Genomic DNA, 23,551 nt, shown 5'->3' on the forward strand with positions numbered 1-23,551 from the left:
ACCACAGCACACTTTCCCACCTCAGGTCCAGAGGAGTCGGCCATGTCTGGCTTTCACTTTGCATGGTGGAGTCTGAACTTGCATTTGTAGATGCAGTGATGAACTGTGTTTAATGACAATGGTTTTCTCCTGAGCACGTGTTGATATCTTTATATGCCTCATGTTGTTTATAAACTGTTGGATTAATTATGTATGCAGTTGGAAATGGGTTATTAAACCCTCCAACAGTGAGCCTGTACTGATACCAACTTATTGACCGCGTGCAGCGCCTTAATGCGTTTGTCACTCTACAGTAACCCCGGATTTCCACCAGATCTGTGTGCGGTCCGGCTCCGCTCCATCTCCGCTCTGTCACGGCAGACAGAGCAAATAGATTGCACTATAGTCGATGTGTCAATTTCCACTGGCTCTGCTGTGCTGCGGATCGACTCCGTTCTACCTCCGGCAGTCCGGGGGCTTGCGGATCAGATATGCAAGCCTCCTAGTTTTGCCAGACGCCGGATTACTTCAGATAAATTCCGCCGAATTTAACACAGAGCAGACAAGAAATCGGAGAGCGATACAACATTAAAACATTACTTTTCAGAATAAAACCCTCCGAGTTTATGTCTGATCATGTTTCACTTAACTACATCAACAAAACGTCAAATGAGCGGATCCAGGCCTGGATTCAACAGGTCAGAGGTTTTTGGAGGTCATTACCGGCAACACGGACGAGGGGAAGCCAATTTGGAAGGAGGAAAACCACAAAATTATTTATGACACCACACATCTTTTTATAAGGACAACCACAGAACTAAAAAGCATGGAGCAACTTATTGGGAGTTATGGGACTGAATTGACATCACTATAATTAATCCACGGAGTGCATGGAGTTACTACTTTTTCTTCTGTAATGATATACTGCGCATGATTCTGTAACAACCGCGAGAACTCCTCGGTCTCGCCACTCCAGCTGATCCGGCGGTACTGCGCCATGCCGGACTCAAAACGCAATAGGTGGGAATTGACAGATGATGGAGCACAGAGCAAAACGCAGCGGAGCTGTAATGCAACGCACAGTTTGATGTTTTTATCAATTAAGTTACATTGGATCAACTTTAGGAATGTAAACTGCTCAAACTGAGATCGACATTTAATATTGTCATAGTTGTAGTTGGATGTTTGACGGGCTGTCGTGGTTGACATGACTCTGCAACATTGCGTGGACATCGGGGGCAGTGCCTCTGGACTGGCACCAGAGGGTGTGCTCCAACTACAGGGGGATCACACTCCTCAGCCTCCCTGGTAAGGTCTATTCGGGGGTTAGAGAGGAGGGTCAGCCGAATCCCGGATTCAGGAGGAGCAATGCGGTTTTTGCCCCCATTGTGGAACTGTGGACCAGCTCTGGACCCTTGGCAGGATCCTTGAGGGTGCATGGGAGTTTGCCCAACCAGTCCACGTGTTTTGTGGACTTGGAGAAGGCATTCGACCGTGTCCCTCAGGGAGTCTTGTGGGGGGTTCTCCCGGAATATGGAGTTTCGGACCCCCTGATACGGGCTGTCCATTCCCTGTGCCAGAGCTTGGTCCACATTGCCGGCAGTAAGTCGAACTCGTTTCCAGTGAGGGTTGGACTCCACCAGGGCTGTTCTTTGTCACCAATTCTTTTCATAACTTTAATGGAAAGAATTTCTAGGTGCAGCCAGGGTGTTAGGGGGGTCCAGTTTGGTGACCAAAGGATTGGGTCCCTGCTTTGTGCAGATGATGTGGTCCTGTTGGCTTCATCAGGCTGTGACCTCCAGCTCTCACTGGATCGGTTCGCAGCCGAGTGTGAAGCTGCCGGGATGAGAATCAGCACCTCCAAATCCGAGGCCATGGTTCTTAGCCGGAACAGGGTGGAGTGCCCCCTCCAGATCGGGGATGAAATCCTGCCCCAAGTGGAGGAGTTTAAGTAACTCAGGGTCTTGTTCACGAGTGAGGGAAAGATGGAACGGGAGATCGACAGGCGAATCGGTGCAGCGTCTGCAGTAATGCATACTCTGCACCGATCTGTCGTGATGAAGAGGGAGCTGAGCGGAAAGGTAAAGCTCTTGATTTACCGGTCGATCTTCATTCCTACCCTCACCTATGGTCACGAGCTTTGGGTAGTGACAACAAGATCGCAGGTACAAGCTGCCGAAATGAGCTTCCTCAGTAGGGTGGCTGGGCTCTCCCTTAGAGATAGGGTAAGAAGCTCGGTCATCCAGGAGGAGCTCGGAGTAGAGCCGCTGCTCCTCCACGTTGAGAAGAGCCAGATGAGGTGGCTTGGGCATCTAATTAGGATGCCTCCCGGACGGCACCCTGGTGAGGTGTTCAGGGCACGTCCCACCAGTAGAAGACCCCGTGGAAGACCCAAGACACTCTGGAGAGACTATGTCGCTCAGCTGGCCTGGGAACGCCTTGGGATCCCCCGGGAAGAGCTGGACGAAGTTGCCGGGGAGAGGGAAGTCTGGGCTTCCCTGCTTAGGCTGCTGCCCCCCCGACCCGACTCCGGATAATGATGGATGGATGGATGGATGGATGGATGGATGGATGGATGGATAGTTCTAACAAACTGCCTCAACAAACACTACATTGAATTCAGTGTTGTAATATAAGGTATACCCACCTTTTTTTCTCTGTTTACACTTTATTCACCTGTAAGCCAAAAATCCATTGGAATTATATAGATTATACCCACTTCCTCCTTGGTAGCCTACCCATACGTAAAGATACACCCACTTCATCAACTACCACTACAGGATCAAAATCCGTCTAGTCTCAAGAAAATGGTAGTTGTGTTTATTTGATTTTAAAGTGTTACAAAAACTCTTGAAAAAACTGAGCAGCTTATGAAAATCTGTGTGGAGAAACAAGGATAAGTTTAAAGAAAAAGAAATGTCACCAAAAAAAGCTTGGGACTATACTATGATATTTTTATCAATTGTTGGTCGACATACCATACTATGACATTTTTTATCTGTATTTGGACAACATACTATACGACGACATTTTTATCAGTTTTTGGACAGCATGCTATACTATGACGTTTAATCAATTTTTGGTCGCCATACTATTCAATGAAATGTTCATCAATTTTTGCACAACAAACTATACAATCACATTTTTATCCATTTTCTGACAACAAAGTATACTACTACATTTTTAACAATTATTGGCTGACATACTATACTACAATGTTTTTATCAATTTTTTGACAACATAACATGCTATGACGTTTTTATCAATTTTTGGTCGCCATACTATACTATGACATTTTAGCAATTTTTGGTCGACATACTATTCAGTGACATTTTTATCAATTTTTGAACGACATACTGTACTTTGATGTCTCAATCAAGTTTCTGACAACATACTATACTATGACATTTTTATCAATTTTTGGACACAACGTGATACCATGACATTTTTATCAATTTTTGAACAAACACTATACTTTGACGTTTTATCAGTTATTGGAATACATACTATTCTATGATGTTTTTCTCAATTATTGGCTGACATACTATACAAGGCTGTTTTTATAAATTTTTGGAGGACATACTTTACTATGACATTTTTATTAATTTTACAAAAACATACTATACTATGACGTTTTCAGACATTTTTGATAGACATACTATGACTTTTTCATCAATTTTTGGATATGCTATAGTATGACTTTTTTTTATCACTTTTTGATCGACATACTATACTATGATGTTTTTATAGATTTTTAGACAAAATACCTTACTATGACATTTTTTTCCATTATTGGATAACATACTACACTATGACATTTTTATCAGTTTTTGGAAAACCTACTTTTCCATGACGTATCAGTTTTTTGGACGACATACTGTACTATGGCATTTTTTATCAATGAAATGAACGAAATACTAAACTATGATATTTTTATCAGTTTTTGGAGGACTTACTATACTAGAACATTTTTATTAGTTTTTGATTGACATACTATACTTTGATATTTTTATCAGTTTTTGAATGATATGCTATACTATGAAGTTTTTATCACTTTTTGATCAACATACTATACTGTAATATTCTTATCAGTTTTTGGACGACATACTGTGCTATGACATTTTTATCGATTTATAACAAGGAGATACTATACTATCATGTTTTTATCAAGTTTTGGACAACAAACTATACTATGACATTTTTTATAGATTTTGGATGAAATAATATACTTTGATGTTTTTATCCATTACTGGATGACATACTAAACCATGAAAAATTTATCAATTATTGGACGACAAACTATACTATGATGTTTGTGGTTGACATACTATACCATGACATTTTTATCAGTTTTTGGATGATATGATATACTATGAAGATGTAATCAATTATTTGACAACATACTATACTATGACGTTTTCAGCAATTTTTGGACAACATACTATATGATGACATTTTTTTGATCAATTTTTTGAAACAAGATACTATACTATTTTTGGTCAGCATACCATTTTAACATACTATACTATTACATTTTTAGCAGTTTTTGGACAATACACTATACTATGATATACTTGTACTTGTCCTTATACTTGTCCTTTATTGGATGACATACTGGACTATGATGTTTTCACCAATTTTTGGACAACATAATATGTTAGAATGTTTTTATCAATTTTTGGTTAACATAGTATTCTATGGCATTTTTATCAGTTTTTGGAGGACACACCATACTATGACGTTTTCATCAATCATTTTTGGATGATATATTATAATATGATGGTTTTATCCATTATTTCATGACATAATATACTATGACATTTTCAACCATTTTTGTTATTTTGTTATTCGTTATTTTGAGGTTTTCATTAGTTTTTGGACAACATACTATACTATTACATTTTTATCAATTTTCAGCCGGCAAACTATACTATGATGTTTATTGGATGATATATTACACTACGATGTTTTTATCAATTTTTGAAAACAAAACACTATACTATGAAATTTTCATAAATTTTTGGACACCTTACTATGCTATGACTAATCCCTTTATTATTCAGTCGAAGTGGAAGTTGGTGCTGAATTTGAAGAAATTCCCTCAAGGTGTTTGTGAGATGTCATGTTCACATAAATGAGACAAAAAAGCTCATTTTGATATTGACCTTTGACCAAGAAAATCCCATTTGTTCACCCTTGAGTCCAAGGGAATGTTTGTGCCAAATTTGAAGAAACTCCCTCAACGTGTTTTTGAGACAGACAGACAACCTGAAAACATAATGCCTCTGGCTACAGCTATCACTGAGTGCATGTTAAATGCATTCTGATGAACACAGCCAGTAAAATTCACAACGACCACATCAACTAAGAAATTATGGTTTATTTAAGGAAGAAAAAAAACATAACCAGCCATACAATCTCAGCACATCTCCTGATTGGACAGATCAGAATAAGTCATGCTCTTACACGCTGCTGTCTATCTACAGGGGAGGACAACACACAGTCCCACTCACACAAATGCTATCTGAGGCCCAGTTTCTTCTTCTCTTTCTGTTTCTTGCGAACCACCTCCAGGTTGCGGTCCTTCCACATGCTCTTCCTCAGTTTGATTGGACGACTGCCGACATACTTCCCTGCTCAGACAGTGCGAGAGGGGGACAAAAGGAGAGGCAGCCATTAGAAACAGAGTCAGATTTACACTCTGGCAAAGGCAAAAAAAATGGAAGGAGGAATTTCTAATTTTAATTCAATTATACCTATTGATATTTGAGGTCACCATGATCTTTGACCTTCAACCACTAGATTCTGATGAGTTCATTCTTAAGTCCAAGTGGAAGTTTGTGCCAAATTTGAGAAAATTTCCTTGAGGCCATCTTCAGATATTGCATTCACAAGTGTGAGAAGGATGGGAAGTCAGTGACCTTGACCTTTAAACAAAAAATTCTAATCACGTCATCCTTGAGTCCATGTGACTTTTTGTGTCAAATTTGAAGAAATTTCCTCGAAGTGTTCTTGAGATATCATTTTCACAAGAATGAGATGAATGTAAGGTCACTGTGACCTTGACCTTTGATGTAGCAGGATTTAGGGACAAATTTTAATATATTTTTCTCTTACACCATGTTTAAAAAAAAGACAAATAAATCTATCTTGTACCTTTGACCACAAAAATCTGATCAGTTCATCCTTGAGTTCACTCGAACGTTTGTGCCAAATTTGATAAATTACCTCAAGATGTTTTCGGATATGATGCTCACAAGGATTAGACTGACAAGGTCACTGTGACCTTCACCTTTGATTTTTGACCACCACAATCTAGTCAGTTCATCCCTGAATCCAAGTGATCAATTGTGCCAATTTTTTTTTAAAAAAAAGATATCAGATTCACAAGAATGGGCTTAATAAAAAGACAAGCTGAAAACATAATGCCAAGAAAGAATTGAAATTGAATTAAATATAACAAAGCCATAACATGACAACAACGTTTGTTTTTTTTTGGTAAGTAGCAGAGAACAGCATTCACCTACTGTTCTTAATAAGAAATTTCTTCTTTAAACCCTTGAGTCAACAGTTTGACAAACACATTTTTCTGTTTGGGATTTGTTCTAAGGTCAGACCAGAATCTACAGGCACAAAAGAGCAGTCTCTCTTTTTTCTGAAATCCTACAGTTGTATAATATTGTAAGATTTATATTACCATAATATTTTTATCATTATAACATAAATATATATATTTAAATTTTGTAATTTTACAAAAAGAATCAGTCTTTTAAAATAAACACTACAGTAACACTTAAATTCACATCAGTTATATTAATGACAATCACACCATCTAATAATTAGTGATTGATCACACTAGAAAAAAAAAAGGAGCCCACGTTCCCTGTTTTTCACCCTCGTTTGCCACAAACACACACACACACACACACACACACACACACACACACACACACACACACACACACACACACACACACACACACACACACACACACAGAGTCCTCAGTCCTGACAGCTGTGTTACTGTTATACGTTTGCAGTTCTTTAGCTGATTAATATATATTTTTAGCATCCCATGTATCTCTCAACTTTTCTTCATCTCCAGTCCATCTCTAATGGTGCACACAGCACTGCAATGTCATGGCCTTTTTGGGGGATTTACAGGGTGTTCACCTCTGCTAATTAGGATCAAATGACACACACTGTCAAATTTAGGAGGACTTGAGATTGATTAACTTAGCTGCTTTGCATTTTGCTTTGCACTTGCATACTACTGCATATCTTTAAGATCTTTTCCTTGATTTTATGCATTTATATATTCTATTTTTATGCGTATTTTATTAATAGTATCAGTGGGTTTTATTTTATTTTATTTCATTTTTCATTTAATGTTATGCATTCTGTGCACTAAATTTGTATCCTTATTTTATCTTACTGTTACTGGATCCATTTGAAGGTGCATTCTATGTATTCTATTCTGATTTACACTAAAACATTTTGGGCTGCATTTCTTGTATGAAAGGTGCTATATTTGAACAATTCTGGTGTTTAAAAACACCTCGTGAGCTCTTTCCTTAGGAACAAATTTAAGAAAAAGTGCAGAATACATTGGTGAATGAGTTGACTGTAGGTGACATAAACAATGACTGGCACATCAATACTGTGGAAAATGAGTATTAAAACTGTTTCAAATATTTAGAATCCACATTTATTAAATCAATAGTTTTTAATGCTGGTTGAAAGTCATTAGCTTAAGTTGTACATCCAGCACCGTCAGAGTGTAAAATATATGAATGAATCCAAATCAAAAGCAGGCACATGTAAAGACAAGCGTGTAAATGTGTGAAAAGGTGCAGCATGTCTGCAGACTGACCGTTCATCTCTCTCATGGCTCGCACGTAGTCGTTTGGATCCTTGAAGCTGACGAAGCCATAGCCTTTAGTCTTTCCTGTACGCTTGTCTCTCACCACCTGAGGACAACAGTTCAGGGGATGGTTTTACTTGTCTGCTACAGACACCACAGGTCACACACGTGGAAGTCACAAGTCTAAGATCACAAGCCTAAAGCAAGTCCCAAGTTACTGTGTGAGCAGTCAAGTCAAGTCATTGCTCAGGTCAATCAAGTCATTAGTCAAGTCACACTCAGAGAGGAGCAGGAAAGGGCAGTGCTTAGGCACTGTTACAGTCCAAAATCCTCCGTTATCAGAGAGCCTGAGAATATGACAGCCTACAGTGTGTGTCTGCTATGTGTGCAGTGATGGAACGACGAGCTGACACTGTGTCAGTAGTTGAGAAAGACAATCTATACTGAATGAGTTATTAGTTCAGTCACAGAAGCCAATAAAAGGACATGCTGAAGCATGCTGTCTCTGTACAGAGCTACATCAGAGCTACATCAGAGCTACATCAGAGCTACATCAGAACTACATCAGAACTACATCAGAACTACATCAGAACTACATCATCGCATTCATGAATGGTACATCTAGTAGGTGGCACCTTGTACAGAGAATAACTTCTGCCACTACAGTGTGAATGTGTGTGTGAATGGGTGAATGTGACAAATCCTGTGTAAGCACTTTGAGTAGTCGAAAAGACTAGAAAAGCGCTATACAAGTACAGTCCATTTACTATTTACTATGTCCTCCACAGAGACTTCTTAAAGTGGGTACCAAGACCAGGGGGTTCTCCCCTGCTGCAACATGTCATGTCGAATGTTAAAAAAACAAACAAACTTCTCAATATCAAGAGAAACGTAAATAGCTCATAAAAAAGTCCTGTCTAAAATCCAAGTCAAAGTCTCAAGTCACGAATACAAAGTCAAAGTTCTCAAATTTGCCACTTGATTTGAGTCTGACTTGAATAGCCAAGTTTCCAGTTACTGAGAAAGACTGCGAGATGGAGCTGGAAACTCAGGAAAATACATGAAGAAGAGCTTGAGTTCAGACATGTTTTACAGGATGTGTGTCCTGAGACAGGTACTAGGAAGCCAGTTAAACTACCCAGGATATGTTCGTTGTCAGGCTAAACTAACATAACATATGCTGTCTGGATACCTGGGATTGACTAACTCGGATCAATTTGCTCAGTCAGCTCAGGGATTTCCTCTCAAGCCAAAAGTGCGTTCACACCAAACCATGAACGAAGCATGCTGCCTCATATTCTGACATGACACAGTGACAATAATATATGTTTTTTCCCCTCTATTTAGGTAGATGATGAAGAAACTCCTCTGAATATGCCACATAAAACACTTAAAGTGATGCCAGAAGGTTTCTCCCACAAAAGTGAAAAGTGGAAAAGTAGTAGTTGCATTTATAATAACAGGAGTCCAATTAACAGTCTGGGTTATATTTCTAATAAAATATAATCTTTGGTTTTTATTTCAAGTTCCCATCACACAGGTGTCTGGTATTATTCTGAGCTGCAGAGAAGAATCAGAGCATAAAATCAGACACATTCAGATATCACTGTGGGGACAATTTTTTTCAGCGATCTGATTGCTTGATGGTCAGGTTTGACAGGTTGTGATCTGATCCACAGAAGTTAACACTGTCTGCAGCAGGTTAGCAGTTCAGCAAAGGTTACCATGGTGATTCACTGTGCAAAAAAATGATCCAGCTTTGTGGTACTGAAAAGTTAACCCTTATGTTACCTCGCTAACTCCAAAGCCTGTTTCGTAGTATAGGCCTCTGGATGATATCATGACAGATCTCTACAACAGACAGTATAACTCTTCACGTAAATATATACATGTAAGTTGTGTGACTGGTGAGTAAGATGTTCTCAGAGCTGAAAAACTACAAAGATCAAGGCTGTAGAGTTTGTCTCCAAGTTCTCAGAGAGGGTAACACGCAAACCTTAGCTTTGAGGAAAGACGGGTATCTGCTGAAGGCTCTGGCCAGTATGTCATCATTCACCTCATTACCAAGATCACCGCAGAATATTCGGAAATCATCTGCAACAAAACGAGAATCAAATAGAGCTTTAGTTCTCAAATATATGTCTGCTTTCTGACATCATTGTCATGTTCATCAGGTGTCTAAGGCTGTTTTCACTGAACCCTTTTCAGAGTCCTTCTGTCCCTGTGGCAGTGTGTACCTGAATCCCAATCCAACAGACTGGCGTCCTCCCACGTGGTTCCTGCTGCAGTACGGATACACTTCTTCACCTTCTCCACCTTCGCTCTCTTTTTGTCCTCTGAAGCACTTTCCACAGGCTGGAACACCAACACACATATACACACACCATCAGAAATCTCCACCTATATATCCCTGATAGACATCTTTTAGATGAAAAGTACATTGAATAATATCTTCTGTTTTTTCTCAAATTTTGATTGCAAATTTGTTAAACTCAATGTCAGTGAGCACTTCTTTTTTTTAAGATAATCCACTTCACAGGTGTGGCATATCAAAATGCTGAGTAAGCAGCATCATAACTACACGTGTGTCTTGGTCACAATAAAAGGACATTCTAAAATGTGCAGTTTGATCACAACACCATGCCTCAGATGCCACTGGGATTCTGACTGCAGTAATGTCCACCAGAGCTGTTGCACATGACCAAAATGTTAATTTCACTACCATAAGACATCTCCAGTGTCTTTTCCCAGAAAATTGGTAGTACATCCAACCAGCCTCACAACCCTGGACCACTCCACAGATGTGCCTTGAACTGGTCACAACAAAGGCTTCTCTAGAATGCAACATGTTCTGGCAAATTCACAAAAAAGTACTAACAGCATCACAGCACCAAATCCATCTTGTATTGAATCAGTAATAAATAAAATGGCAAAGTGATAATATTTGAACACTATGTTTTCATGTTTATGAATGGACTTATGGAGCAATTAGTGTCCTGGAGCCTGCGTATAATAAGCATCCACATTATATTTCAGCTTCGTTAACAACCCTCTCTAGATTTCTTTCTTGCTGCAATGCCACAGAGCTCAACCTTTCTCTATGGATCACAATCACAATCTTAATACAAAGGATTTTAAAATATGCAAAGCAACTTTTCAAGGGCTGTTAAATAAAACATTTATCATGGAATGCAGTTTCAGTGAAACTTGCTTGCTCAGGCATAGTGTGTTGAGTGACCTCAGACATTTGCAGTGGAGTGGGTGCAGACAAAGAACTGAAGACTGGGGCTTCCACACTGTCTCAATGTATCCAGTGTTTATGGTGGAAGTCTGCCAATGTTACTTTTGGTTGTTATTTGTGTGGTTTTCAAATTTTCAGACTTACTCTGCAGAAAAATGTCTTTCTTTTGTCTTTTTGTCTACCTTACACAGTATAGCTAGGGGCAATGGGCCTCATTTACTAATATGTATGTAGAGACGTTCATACCCTACACGTAAAATAAGTGCACTTGCAAAACTACCGTCAGATTCATGACATGTGTGCACAAGTTAATTTAGTTCTTACGACTGTGTGTTTGTTGATCAAAATCTTTTTTTTTTTTTTTGATTATTCTTTTGGGCTTTTATGCCTTTAATGTATAGGAAAGACTTTGCGTGAAAGGGGGAGAGAGAGAGAGAGAGAGGGGGCGACATGCAGCAAAAAGGGGTTGAACTGAACTGGAATCGAACCTGCGGCCACAGCCAAGGACACAGCCTCTGTACATGGGGTGCCTGAGAAAGCACTAAAGTTGTTTTTACATTCATATTATGGCCCTGACACACCAGTGTCTGACCCTCAGTAAGCGTCTGTGAATGTAATGACAGTCAGAAACAGCTGATCAGCCACTCCTCTCTCTTGTTGACATGTTCAAACATTTCACTCTCTGCTGAACACAGACTGCAGTCTCTTCCAGCAAGGTTAGATATGACAACGTAACACCTGCTTAGAGAAAATTCTGAATTTTCTAAACCCTGTTTAACAGAATTTCGAAGCAGAGAAATTTGGTAGGAGAAGACATCATTACAGGCAGATTCAATTCTCATGTAGATTCTCAGATTTACTTTCAATTATCCACACCTCTTACAATAAAATCATTATCTCTGGTGATTTTAACTTACACATTGATAATCAGTCAGACTCCATCGCCTCCGAGTTTTTAAACCTGCTTAACTGCATGGCTTTTATTCAACACATCACTGAACCCACTCACAAGAGAGGACACAGTCTGGATGTTGTCATAACCTCCGGCCTGTCCACCAGTGTGTCCTCTGTTGTTGACTTGGCATTGTTTGACCATTTCTGTATCTTTTTTAACATCACTGGTTTTATTCAGCGGGACGCTTCGGCGCACACTGTGAGGAAACACTATCTTACTTCTGAAGTGGCTGTAAATTTTATTTAGGTTTTACATGACATTCCTGTTGACATTTTACCTTCCTTGTGTGATTTTATCGTTGAGAATTTTTACCGGAAATTAAAGTCGACTCTTGACTCCGTCGCCCCACTAAAAACGAGGAAGGTGACAAGAAATCCTATACTTTCATGGAGAAATGAAAAAATAAAACAATTAAAAAAAACACTGCAGGACAGCAGAAAGGAAATGGAGAAAAAACAAACCGTCAATAAATTACCAAGTCCTCCGTGAGCAACTAAAAATTTACAATAATGCAGTCAAAAATTCCAGAAAGGCTCACTTCTCTAAACCCATCACAGACCATAAGCACAATCCAAAAATCCTCTTCTCTACTATCAATCACCTTATTAACCCTGATTATAATAAGTTCAGCGGAATGTCAACAGACTCCCTTTTTGAGGACTTTGCAGACCACTTCAGAGGTGAAATTGAAAAAAATAGATCAGATTTGTTACCATATCAGAATATGGCTTTTAACACACCTGAATCTTTGCTTTTATATGAGGAAACACTGAAGAGTTTTGTCCTGGTTGATGCTGAAATGCTTGGTAGAGTTTTCTCCCAAGTAAATCTTACAAACTGCTTTTTAGACCCCATTCTCAGTTCACTTTTTAAAACATTTTATGGATTCTTTGAAGATGAAATTTTAAACATCATGAATTGCTCTCTTCAGACGTATGTCTTCCCAACTGCCTTTAAGACTGCAGTGGTCAAGCCCCTTCTGAAGTAGAGCAACTTAGATGCTAACATTCTTGATAACTACAGACCAGTATCCAACTTACCATTTTTAAGTAAAATTTAAGGAAAACTTGTTTTTATTCAGCTAAATGATTTCTAAACAAATACAATATTTTAGAAAAATATCCATTTTTAGGATGAGCCACAGTACAGAAATAGCCCTATTAAAGATCATAAATGATTTCAGGTGTGACATGGACATGAAGAAACCTTCTGTCCTGGTGCTACTGGATCTAAGTGCGGCTTTCAACACAGTAGATGAGCAAATTCTTTTAAACAGACTCCACAACCTGGTCGGCCTCTCTGGTACTGTTTTTAACTGGCTTTCCCCCTATCTCACAGATAGAGAATTTTTAGTTAGTATGGGTACCTGCTCCTTGAAGAACTATGAAAATAAACTGTGGTGTGCCCCAAGGCTCAATTTTGGGCCCCACACTTTTTAATCTTTACATGCTCCCACTTGGGAACATCATCAGGAGGCACAGCATCAACTTTCACAGTTATGCTGATGATACACAGCTATACGTATATCTCCATGTCTCCTGATGACCCAGGACCACTCGATGCCCTTTTTAACTGCATTTTAGACATTAGGTTCTGGATGGCAGTTTTTCCTTGGGTGATGTGAGAGTCTAAGGCAGGGGTAGGAAACGTGAGGCTCTAGAGCCACATGCGGCTGTTTTGCCCATCTCCAGTGGCTCCTGTATCTCTGACTAAAAATTATATGGAAAAGAATTGCGATTATTTTTTTAAAATTTTCATTCATTTTTTGCAAAAATTGCAAAAAATATGTAGCCTGTACACAGAATATGAAAATGTATTTCATTAACTAAAATATGCATCATATTTCTGTGACCTTGGTGTCTTTTCTGCTAAATTTTGCCAAATTTCAAAAATGGTGGGCGGTCCTGGATCAAAAAGGCCTTTCTAGCTATGGATTCCAAATCCAAGATAGGAGAAGTCTCAGAGGAAAATGGAGAAGTTATTAGTGCATAGAGATAATATTAACAGTGCATGGATTGATCTTTTAATTTTTACCACCAACACTGCAAAGTTAATGTAAAGAAAAAATAATAAATAGTGGTAAAACATATTAAGGAATGATCATGTAGACCCATTAATAATATTGATAGGCTAGTTTGACTATATGTGTTATGTTACCTGCGGCTCCAGACAGATTTTTTTTTTGTTTTGTTTTGTTTTTTGTTTTGATAGTGTTTTGATAGTAAAGGTTGCCGACCCCTGGTCCTAGGGCAGAGGGATGTTGTACACTGCAAAGCCCTCTGAGGCAAACCATGTTTTGTGATAATGGGCTCTATAAATAAAATTGACTTGACTTGACTTGACTTGACTTGACTTGACTTGACTTCTTGCAGCTCAACCAGGACAAAACTGAAGTTTTAATTATTGGTCCTGAAACTCAGAGAGAGAAACTTCTAACAAAAATACAGACATTGTTTTTAAAAGCGTCACAACAAGTAAAAAACCTGGGGGTCATCTTTGACTGTGAGTTTGGTTTTATTCCACACATTAAAAACATAACAAAAACGGCATTTTACCATCTCAAAAATATTGCCAGAGTCCGCTGGTTTCTCTCCCAAGCAAACACAGAAACGCTGATGCATGCTTTTATCTCTAGTCGTATTTACTACTGCAATGCTCTACTCTCTGGTCTTCCTAAAAAGAACATTACTCGGCTACAACTTATTTCAGAATTTAGCAGGAAATGTGCTGACGAGGACCAGAAAGAGAACACACATTACGACTGTTTTAAAATCTCTGCATTGGCTCCCTGTGTGTTTCAGGATTGATTTTAAGGTACTTTTATTGGTCTATAAACATCTTAATGGTCTTGGGCCTTCTTATTTATCAGACTTTATCATATGCACCCTCGGGAACCCTGAGGTCCTCCGGTACCAGCCTCTAATTCAAAAAACAAAAACCCACAGTGAGGCATCGTTTCAGTATTATGGCCCCCATCTGTGGAACAGCCTGCCACAGGACCCGAGGGCTGCAGAAAGTGTTCATATTTTTAAACGCAGGCTCAAGACCCTCCTTTTTAGTCTATCTTTAAGTTAATCTGTATTCTTTTCTAAAATTATTTATTTACTTATTTATTCTATTAATCTTCCAACACATTCATTTATTTATATTTTATATTTATTTAGTTATATTATTAAGATTCTTAGGTTGTTAAACTGTATGTTTGAGCTAATTTTTGATCACGTATATTTTATCTCAGATTTGTTTTATTTTATCTGGCTGGGAAGGGGGGGTTGGATTATATGTACAGAAGTTGTTTTATGTTTTGATGTTTTGCTATGAAGCCCTTTGTGCTACATTAAATGTATGAAAAGTGCTCTATAAATAAAGTTTGATTTGATTTGATATCATAACTGAATGCTAAACCTAAATAATATCATAATATTATCCACTGCCAATATCATAATATTATCCACTGCCATCCACTTAGTTGGGTTCTTTAATTACCACATATGGCTACAATGTTTGTATCCACGAACTCTGGGCTATATAGTGCACTAAATCCTTTCCATAGTATTAAAAAAATCCAGAGAGTTTCAGAGTTAACATTGGAAAGCAGACATCTGATTTGAAATGTACCTCAGTGTGGGGGGGCTCAGGCTCAGGCATGCTGGGTCCAATGACGGTGCTGCTGTCTTCGCTCTCCTTCTTATCCAGCAGACCTGCTGCCATCACTGCTGCTTGCTGCTCTGCAACCCGCGCTGCAAGTTCCTCCTGAAAGATCCACATCACAGACACTCAGACTGGCTTCATGAGAGGGCAACCTCATGGTACAACAGCCGCAGCCTGGATACTGTATCACATTCATTACATTACACACTCTGGTGTGTATTAATGTGGGTATGTGTGTCACTACACACATACCCACATTAATACACACCAGAGTTTAAAAACACATCAGAATAAAGAAGCAGCCCTCTCTGTGCATGGAGTGATGCAGTCTCTACTGTTCAAACACATACATTCAGGCAACACAAGCAAAATATGAAATAATACAAAGAGACAGACAAGCAGCTTGCTCTCAAAAAATTTGTAGCAGCACGCAGAGACACTCTTTTGTAAGGTATCAATCATATTACCATTCTGGCCTGTCTCTGAGCTCGGACATCAATTCTTTTATGTCCAACAGGGGCAGGAGGGGAGGAGTATACGGTTGGTGCTGCCTGGATGATTGACGGTGTCGGTTTGATTGGGGGTGTGGCTACCTGTCTTGTGGGTGGGGCTGACACCATTGAGACCATATCATTGACCTGGGATACACCAACAGACACAGAGACGCAAGAACTTAAGATACAAGATAGATTACAGTAGACAATATTACAATAAGACATAAAGCTATACTGTGGTGAAAAATCTCCCCGGTACAGTAGGTGGACGCCATGTCAACACCATCTGACCTGAGTTGCTGCAGCCATGTGCTGGATGGGCTGAGAGGCACTCTGAGGTGCCTGGCCCTGCAGAGAAGGAGGGAGCATCATGGGAGGTGGTGGAGGAGGCCGGGGCAGAGGAGGTGCTATTGGAGGGCCGCGCATCATTGGCAGCCTCTGACCAACTGTCAACACAGTGTTAGGAGAATAATAAATACTGAAAATATATATTAATACAGCAATTGGTTTTGCTTCCATTTTTCACAGGTTTAAGTTAAAGACCTGCCTCACCGTGATGGGTATTGATTATCAAAATGCTGATTAAACAGCAGGTGCTCAGGTGTACCTTGGGATGGTCACAATAACGCTCATATTTAAACAAATTTGTGGCCAAAATTTGAGAGAATTAAGTGTTTTTGGTTAAAAAAATTACTTAGAAACATTTTTAAAAAATGGATGCACAAAAAGAAAGTATGGTGTAACTAATAACTTGATGAAAGTAACTTTTATCAGCCATTGCTTTGTTAATTCAATCATTTAACAAACTCAAAGCTAGTTTACATGAAAATATTATTTCCTTGTGGGCTAGATTTACTGATTATCAATAATTAATAATCACTTCTAGCATTTCTGCTGAAAGCCTTTCAAGCAAACATGCTTCCCTGGTAGTAACCTTACCAGGTCGCTGCAGGATATGGGGGACAAAGGCTGGTCTCAGCATGGGAGGACGCACTGGAGGGACTGGGACAGACATAAATCACAAAGTGAGTGTGAGTAAAACTGAAAGGCACATGACAGTAGAATGGGTTCTCCTGCCAGAATAAGCCTGTGAACACTAGAAATAGGCTATAGTCTGTTTTCCCATTGCTAGTAGCAGACAAGTCTGTCTGTGGCCGTTTTGCACTGTCCAATTGACATCACAAGAAGAGCAGGTAAACAGTAGTTAGCATCAGGAACAAAGGTCTGTGAAAACTTTCCAGTTGTTTCTTATATATACACACACACACACACACACACACATATATATCACTTAATCTATCTTTCAAACTTAACTGCAGACTCATTTGGACTGATTTTTTAGTGCTGCTTAGACGGCAACATACATTAATTAATGATGGATCATCTTTGAATTTCGCCAGTTAAGGAGATGAAATCAACACTTTCACTCAGGTGTTCAATCAACGCCGAGGTGATTTGTAATTTGACCCAGGTTTGAATGTCAACTGTATACATTTTCATTAAATTAAGAAGTCAGATGTTAGCGGGTGTTTGTGGGATTTTTGTGTAGTGGGACTGAGGCTTTAATATGCCCTGCCTCTGACAGTTACATATAGCACCTCAAAATACAATCCACCTTTATTAAAGATGCTAGTCTTGAAAAAAAAAGGACAATGAAGTACAATCTTTTAAAACAAAAATCAACTAGAATTGCTGCCTCATGGCTGTATACCTCTGCAAACCATTCTAGTTACAGTTAATATCTGTCCAGACTCATAGCCATGACAGTAGACTCGCTTCAAATATGGATGCTGCTGCAAAGAAGTTACAGTTGTTGATGCTTCACACACATCTTCCCCCAGAAGCACAGAGGATCTCTATAATCAGTGCAGTTTACAGATTACTGTCACCATTTTGGTATTTGACTAAATATCTTCCCCTCTGTTACTGAGTTTTGGTGTTGAATCTGATAAAAAAAAAGACTAAAAAAACATGTTTAACATTTAAAATCAGTGTTTTTGAAACGCTGTTTGGTGAATGTGGAGGGGCTACGAACTATGGTGGCCTACGTGAAAACACATATGTCCTTCTCTAGAGCCAGATTTTGGTTTGTTTGCTCTGTACTACTGTAGAAACATGGCAGTGCAACATGATACATCTCTGCAGATGAGGACCTGCTCCCTATGGAGAAATTAACGGCTAATTCTGGGGCTGTTTACACAGCAAAGGTTCTTGCGTGAAACGTTTAACATTTGGTGCAGTTTGGCCTTTCGTTCACATGGCAACAGTGTTTTGGGAGTCTGAAAACACAAACTTTTGAAACCGGGTTCCAGAGTGTAATTTTTTTGAAAACGCCACCCTTCCTGTTGACATGTAAACTGGCAATATGCAGATACTGTGAGAACAGTGACACATTACATGTCAGACAAATAGCCATGCACAAGTAGAAGGACAACAATAACAACAATGGCAGACTACCGAGTTGTGTTTGTGCTGCTGACTCTGCTGAGATTATGAACGCTGTAGGTTCTCAAGTGTGCATTCACCATGATCTTGTTTGTTTGTACTCAGCGCTCTGTAGAGGAACGCCTCTGTGTGCAGGTTACACCACTAACTACTGGCCTGGCATGTTTTCACGATTTTATCATATGAACACAGATTATTTTAAAACTCAAAAGGAAAGACTTTTCTGTTTGTAGTAGGGCCGTTCTCGTCTAAATGTGGCTTCTAAGGTAATGAAAACACAAGGATTATTTTTTTTCGGGTAATTTGACACTACGGAAAACGTAATTGTATTCTATTCCATTTCTGCTAATAATTTCCTCTAAACACTGCACACTGGGCCTTCAAGTATATTCCTGCAAAACCCTGTGAATTGAATGTGTGTGAGAGTTTATGTTCACCTGGTCCAGCATAGATGGGGGGTGGAGGACCAACAAAACTAGCAGCTCTGGCTTCTAATGTCTGCTGGACCTGAGAGAGGAAAAAAGATAACAAAAGGTAAGAGCTATAAGAGGCAGGGTGAATGCTGTGCACAAAGAATAGAAAAGTCAATTTCAACATATTTCCTCCATCAGTACCTAAATTTTAGAATTTTTTTGCTATGAAGACAAAGAAGCACAGCTGTTAGTATTAGTAAATGTTAGTATTTGATTGTACATTTCAATTTAGATATGACTAGAATAGTACAAACCTGTCTGTAGGTGTTGGTACCGATAATGGGTCGCACTACTGGAATTGCAGGGACAGAGAGGGCCACAGGTACTGCCTCCATAACAGGTGGGCTTCCTGACACTGGTACTGGGCCACCAAGAACCTCCTGCTCAAACCTAAAGCAAGACAGGTACAGAAATAGACTGCCATTAATAGACCACAACATTTACAGTTTTCCGTCAGTTTCCTACTTGATCCCCTTCTGGGTTGTTTTACCTGAGCTAAAGAGACCATCATTTTTTTTATTTATGTATAAAACAAAAAAAACATTAAGAGAGAACAAAGAATGACATTCAAAGAAAAGCTGAGCCTTAACTCATTGAGTGCCATTGACGTATATATACGTCCAAGTGTGTTTTCGGCAGCTGGCACCGGGGGGCGCTCTCAGGTGCCACGGGGTCCAAAGTGTTTACTTTGAAAAAGTACACAATAGTGTTCAAAGCAGGCATGGTCGCCCGCATACTGCAGGCAGGAATAATGAACTAAGGGATTCTGGTTCTACTTTGTGGGTTTTCTCTCTCTGAACTGGGGCCATAATTTGTTGCATTGTCCTGTACTTTGCATATTTACACACATTTGTTATACAATTTTCAGATGTCTTTTATGTCATTGAAGGCAAAATTATAACATTCAAATCACTGTTTTGCTTGACAGACTCCCTTTCACAAAAATGCATTTTTCTCAGCTTTCTAGAAAAAAAATGGTCTTTTTGGTGAAACTAGCCTTTATTCAACTTCAGATAAATCAAGAATGGAACAAGGTGCAAACAGCAGTTTTTTCCATGACGAAAAAGAGAAAAAGATTTTCTTTCATTTGAGCTATTTGGTGTTTTCAGAGTCTTTTAAAAAATATTCTGTGGGTCTTGAAAGATGACTCAAAATGGCCAGAAAAGCTAGCAAAAGCCACTTTCCATTATACAATAGGGCTGGCACTCAATTAGTTAATTGCCTTTTGTGTTGAAAAGAGAATAGAAGTGAATGAAAGCTGCATGCAGTTAATCCACAAAGTCAGGTGGAGCTGTACAGAGGTCCACTTCAAGTCCAACTGCAGAAAACGCTACAGTGGCGCAAGCTTAAAAACACATATACTCCAATTTACAACATAATTATCGGTCATACTTTTGTATCATTTCACCAATACTTCTGCAACATCAACATTTTTTTTTTACACTTGTGAAGTAGTGTGTGAAGCAGAGGGTGTAGCAGTGTGTGAGGCAACGTGTGAAACAGTGTGCGAGCAGTGGGTGAAGCGGTGGATGAAGCAGTGGGTGAGGCAAAGGGTGAAGCAGAGGGTGTAGCAGTGTGTGAAGCAGTGTGTGAAGCAGTGTGTGAAGGAGCAGATGAAGCAGTGGTTGAAGCCGTGTGTGTGAGCAGTGGATGAAGCAGTGTGTGAAGCGGTGTTTGGAGCAGAGGGTGAAGCAGTGTGTGAAGCTGTGTTTGGAGCAGAGGGTGAAGCAGTGTGTGAAGCGGTGTTTGGAGCAGAGGGTGAAGCAGTGTGTGAAGCGGTGTTTGGAGCAGAGGGTGAAGCAGTGTGTGAAGCCGTGCATGAAGCAGTGTGGAGCAGAGTGTGAAGCAGAGGGTGAATTGGTTTGTGAAGCAGTGTGTGAAACAGTGGTACTCACAGAGCCATCTCAGCCTCCATCTCCTTCAGACGCTCCTCTCCTGACTTGAGCGCCATGCTGCTAATCAGAAACATTAATCAAAGACCAACAACAGTGTCTCCATCTGCTGAGATACACCACACACTGAATACTTGCACACATGAGACCAACATCTTCACTACAAAAGACCCCACTGATCTCACTTAACCTTTAAGAAAGCTACATTCTGGCTGGTAACACCAACTTCCACAGTAGATTCAGGAAAGTGTCGGTAGTTTGCAACGGGGTTAGTTAATGCATTGTCAGTCAGACCGTTTCTTAATTTCATGTACTCTAGATAACAGTCATAGAATCACGGACCTTACCTCGATGTGTTATTGTGTCGCTTTGGATATGAATCGCTCCCTCTTACTGTTGACGCTAGGCTTTAACGTTAGCGTTAGCTAGCACATCAGAAGCTAGCTAAGGTAACAATGAGCCTGGCTCTGCTCTCTTAACCAGTTAACTACTGCTGTTACCGCTAACCTACGTGACAGCTACTTAACCTAGTTACCAACTAGGAATTGACATGTTTTAACTGGAAATAATTGTATAATAAGTTGACTTAGCTGCAGCAGCACGAGCCTACACTGATGCTAACCATACTTGTATGACGCTAGCGTTCTTGGTTCTTCCCTGGTTCTTCCTCCCGGAGGTAAAGCCGCGGCTGGGAGCTGGAGGTACTCTCACTACCGCCCCCTCCTGCCGCGGAACGGGAGGACAGCCTGGATCATGCGTCTTATCAAATCGAAGAAAAATCTACTGCCTGCTCCACTTGACAGCTTCATTAATGCTTTTATCTCAAATATGAACTCCAGCCTTCTTGAGATCTTCTTGCGTCCTTTGAGACCCACAGCTCTGGAAAAAATGAAGAGACCACTTCGATTCTTTTCTTCGACCAGCAGCTCTACATGTATGCCAACCATTCTATTCCACTTCAAATCCATTTATTTGACGCAGCGAATCACGTGAACCAAACCTTCTTTAACTAGGAAATGTTTTTTTGTTTGTTTGTTTGTTTTTTTTAAAGAACACTATCATGGTTATCGCTATGGTCTTGCAAAAGGGCCAGCTGGATTGCAAAAGCAGTGTCAGTAGGCTACCTCAAAAAGAATTAAAACATAATTATTGGCCATATCAGAAGAGATGAGGAGAAAAGTCAAGCAAAGTTGAAAAAAAAAGCCCTTCATTCAGAGATCCAGGCTGAAGTTTGAAAAAGACCCTGAGGACTGGATCATGAATTAAGGTCATTCTCTCTGATAAGACCAGTTTTCAGTTTTTGACCAGTAGCTAGATGTCTAATGGCAAAACAGAAACCTGGAGAGACTTAACCACAGTGTCTCACACCACAGTGAAATTTGCAGGAGGATCAGCGATGATTTGGGGCTGCTTAAGTGTGGCTGGAATCAACAAGCAACACATGAATCAATCCAGTCAATCCACCAACAATGTTATCCTGGAAGACAATTTACTTCCTTCTGCTCTATGTTCCCCAAATCTGAGGATTGGTTTTTCCAACAGGCCAATGCTCCATGCCACTCAGCCAGGTCAGGCCATATGTGGATAGGATAACCAGATCAAGACACTGTTATGGCCAGTGCAATCTCCAGACCTAAACCCCACTAAAAACCGACTGCCTGTGATCAAGAGGAGGATGGATGGTCACAGGCAATTAAACACAGCTGAGCCGCTTGAATTTTATTTAATTTTATTTTATCTGTTTGGTCTGCTTATTTGTATTTGTTAATTTATTTTTTGCACCACGAGTGACATGCAGCAGTAATGTCAAAGACTGGCAGAGAGCATGATTAGACTATAACTACTGATTTAGATAGATAGATAGATAGATAGATAGATAGATAGATAGATAGATAGATAGATAGATAGATATGCTTTATTGATCTCAAAACTGAGAAATTGGGGTGTAGCAGAGCCATACAGTAAGAACAAAGAGAATAAAGAGCAAACAATATTAATAGAATATAAAAGGAATACGCTTAAAAAACTAAAAACTAAGAGACTATACATATATACATATATACATAAGAGCAGACAGAGGTGAGTTATTGTACAGATGGATGGCTTGTGGCAGGAAAGATTTCCTGTATCTGTCCTTTCGACAGCGATTTCTGAACTCTTCTTAAGTTAAAACATTAATATTGTGTTTTTTTCAAAATTAATATGAGCTTCTTTTTTTTTACTCAAACACAAACCTATAAATAGTTAAACCAGAGAAACTTATCATTTTGAAGTGGTCTTTATTTTTTTTCCAGAGCTGTATATGCTTTTGAATAAGCATATTGACAGAACTGACAATTTCATTTCGCTGAAGTCATATGATTTCATGTGACAAATTGATTGTTTGAATTCTAATCTACACTCCATGATTACATGTGCTACAGACTCCTCCACCTCACAATGCAAACAGAAAGCAGCTGGTGCGTACAGGTGGAAACTGATAGTGTGCTTTGTAAAGCGTTTGGGCTGAGAAAACAGGCTGGGCAAGATGCCAAAGACTAATTTTAAACTGTGACCT

The 23,551-nt window shown here is 39.5% G+C and overlaps 1 protein-coding gene across 3 annotated transcripts; it reads right to left on the reverse strand.

The window, feature by feature from the left end:
* Positions 1–5,344: 5,344 nt before the first annotated feature.
* On the reverse strand, positions 5,345–21,664 carry rbm42 (RNA binding motif protein 42). Of its 3 annotated transcripts, none has more exons than XM_042490946.2 (12): positions 21,342–21,664; positions 20,998–21,054; positions 19,357–19,492; positions 19,067–19,136; positions 17,124–17,186; positions 16,476–16,630; positions 16,158–16,328; positions 15,658–15,792; positions 10,081–10,198; positions 9,840–9,937; positions 7,853–7,949; positions 5,345–5,612 (listed from the first exon to the last, which is right to left on the reverse strand). In XM_042490946.2, exons 2-12 carry the CDS (start codon positions 21,051–21,053, stop codon positions 5,500–5,502), a joined length of 1,212 nt encoding a protein of 403 aa, XP_042346880.1. In that variant the 5' UTR covers position 21,054; positions 21,342–21,664; the 3' UTR covers positions 5,345–5,499. The 3 variants fall into 3 exon arrangements, with proteins under 3 accessions (XP_042346880.1, XP_042346881.1, XP_087941059.1); XM_042490947.2 differs by having other exon boundaries at positions 20,998–21,057; XM_088084933.1 differs by having other exon boundaries at positions 21,337–21,664.
* Positions 21,665–23,551: the final 1,887 nt, after the last annotated feature.

The sequence above is a fragment of the Plectropomus leopardus genome, chromosome 11 (genome assembly GCF_026936395.1).
Source record: "Plectropomus leopardus strain MGB_pleo_1.0 chromosome 11, ASM2693639v1, whole genome shotgun sequence".
Lineage (NCBI taxonomy): Eukaryota > Metazoa > Chordata > Actinopteri > Perciformes > Serranidae > Plectropomus > Plectropomus leopardus.

What these genes read in the sequence shown, in the direction of transcription:
- rbm42 (XM_042490946.2), bottom strand. Translation starts at nt 21,053, where the DNA reads ATGGCGCTCAAGTCAGGAGAGGAGCGTCTGAAGGAGATGGAGGCTGAG. An exon ending in CCATATCCTGCAGCGACCTG is followed by an intron (nt 16,631 to 17,123) that starts GTAAGGTTACTA and finishes CTGTGTTGACAG; the next exon opens with TTGGTCAGAGGCTGCCAATG. An exon ending in ACATGGCTGCAGCAACTCAG is followed by an intron (nt 16,329 to 16,475) that starts GTCAGATGGTGT and finishes GGTGTATCCCAG; the next exon opens with GTCAATGATATGGTCTCAAT.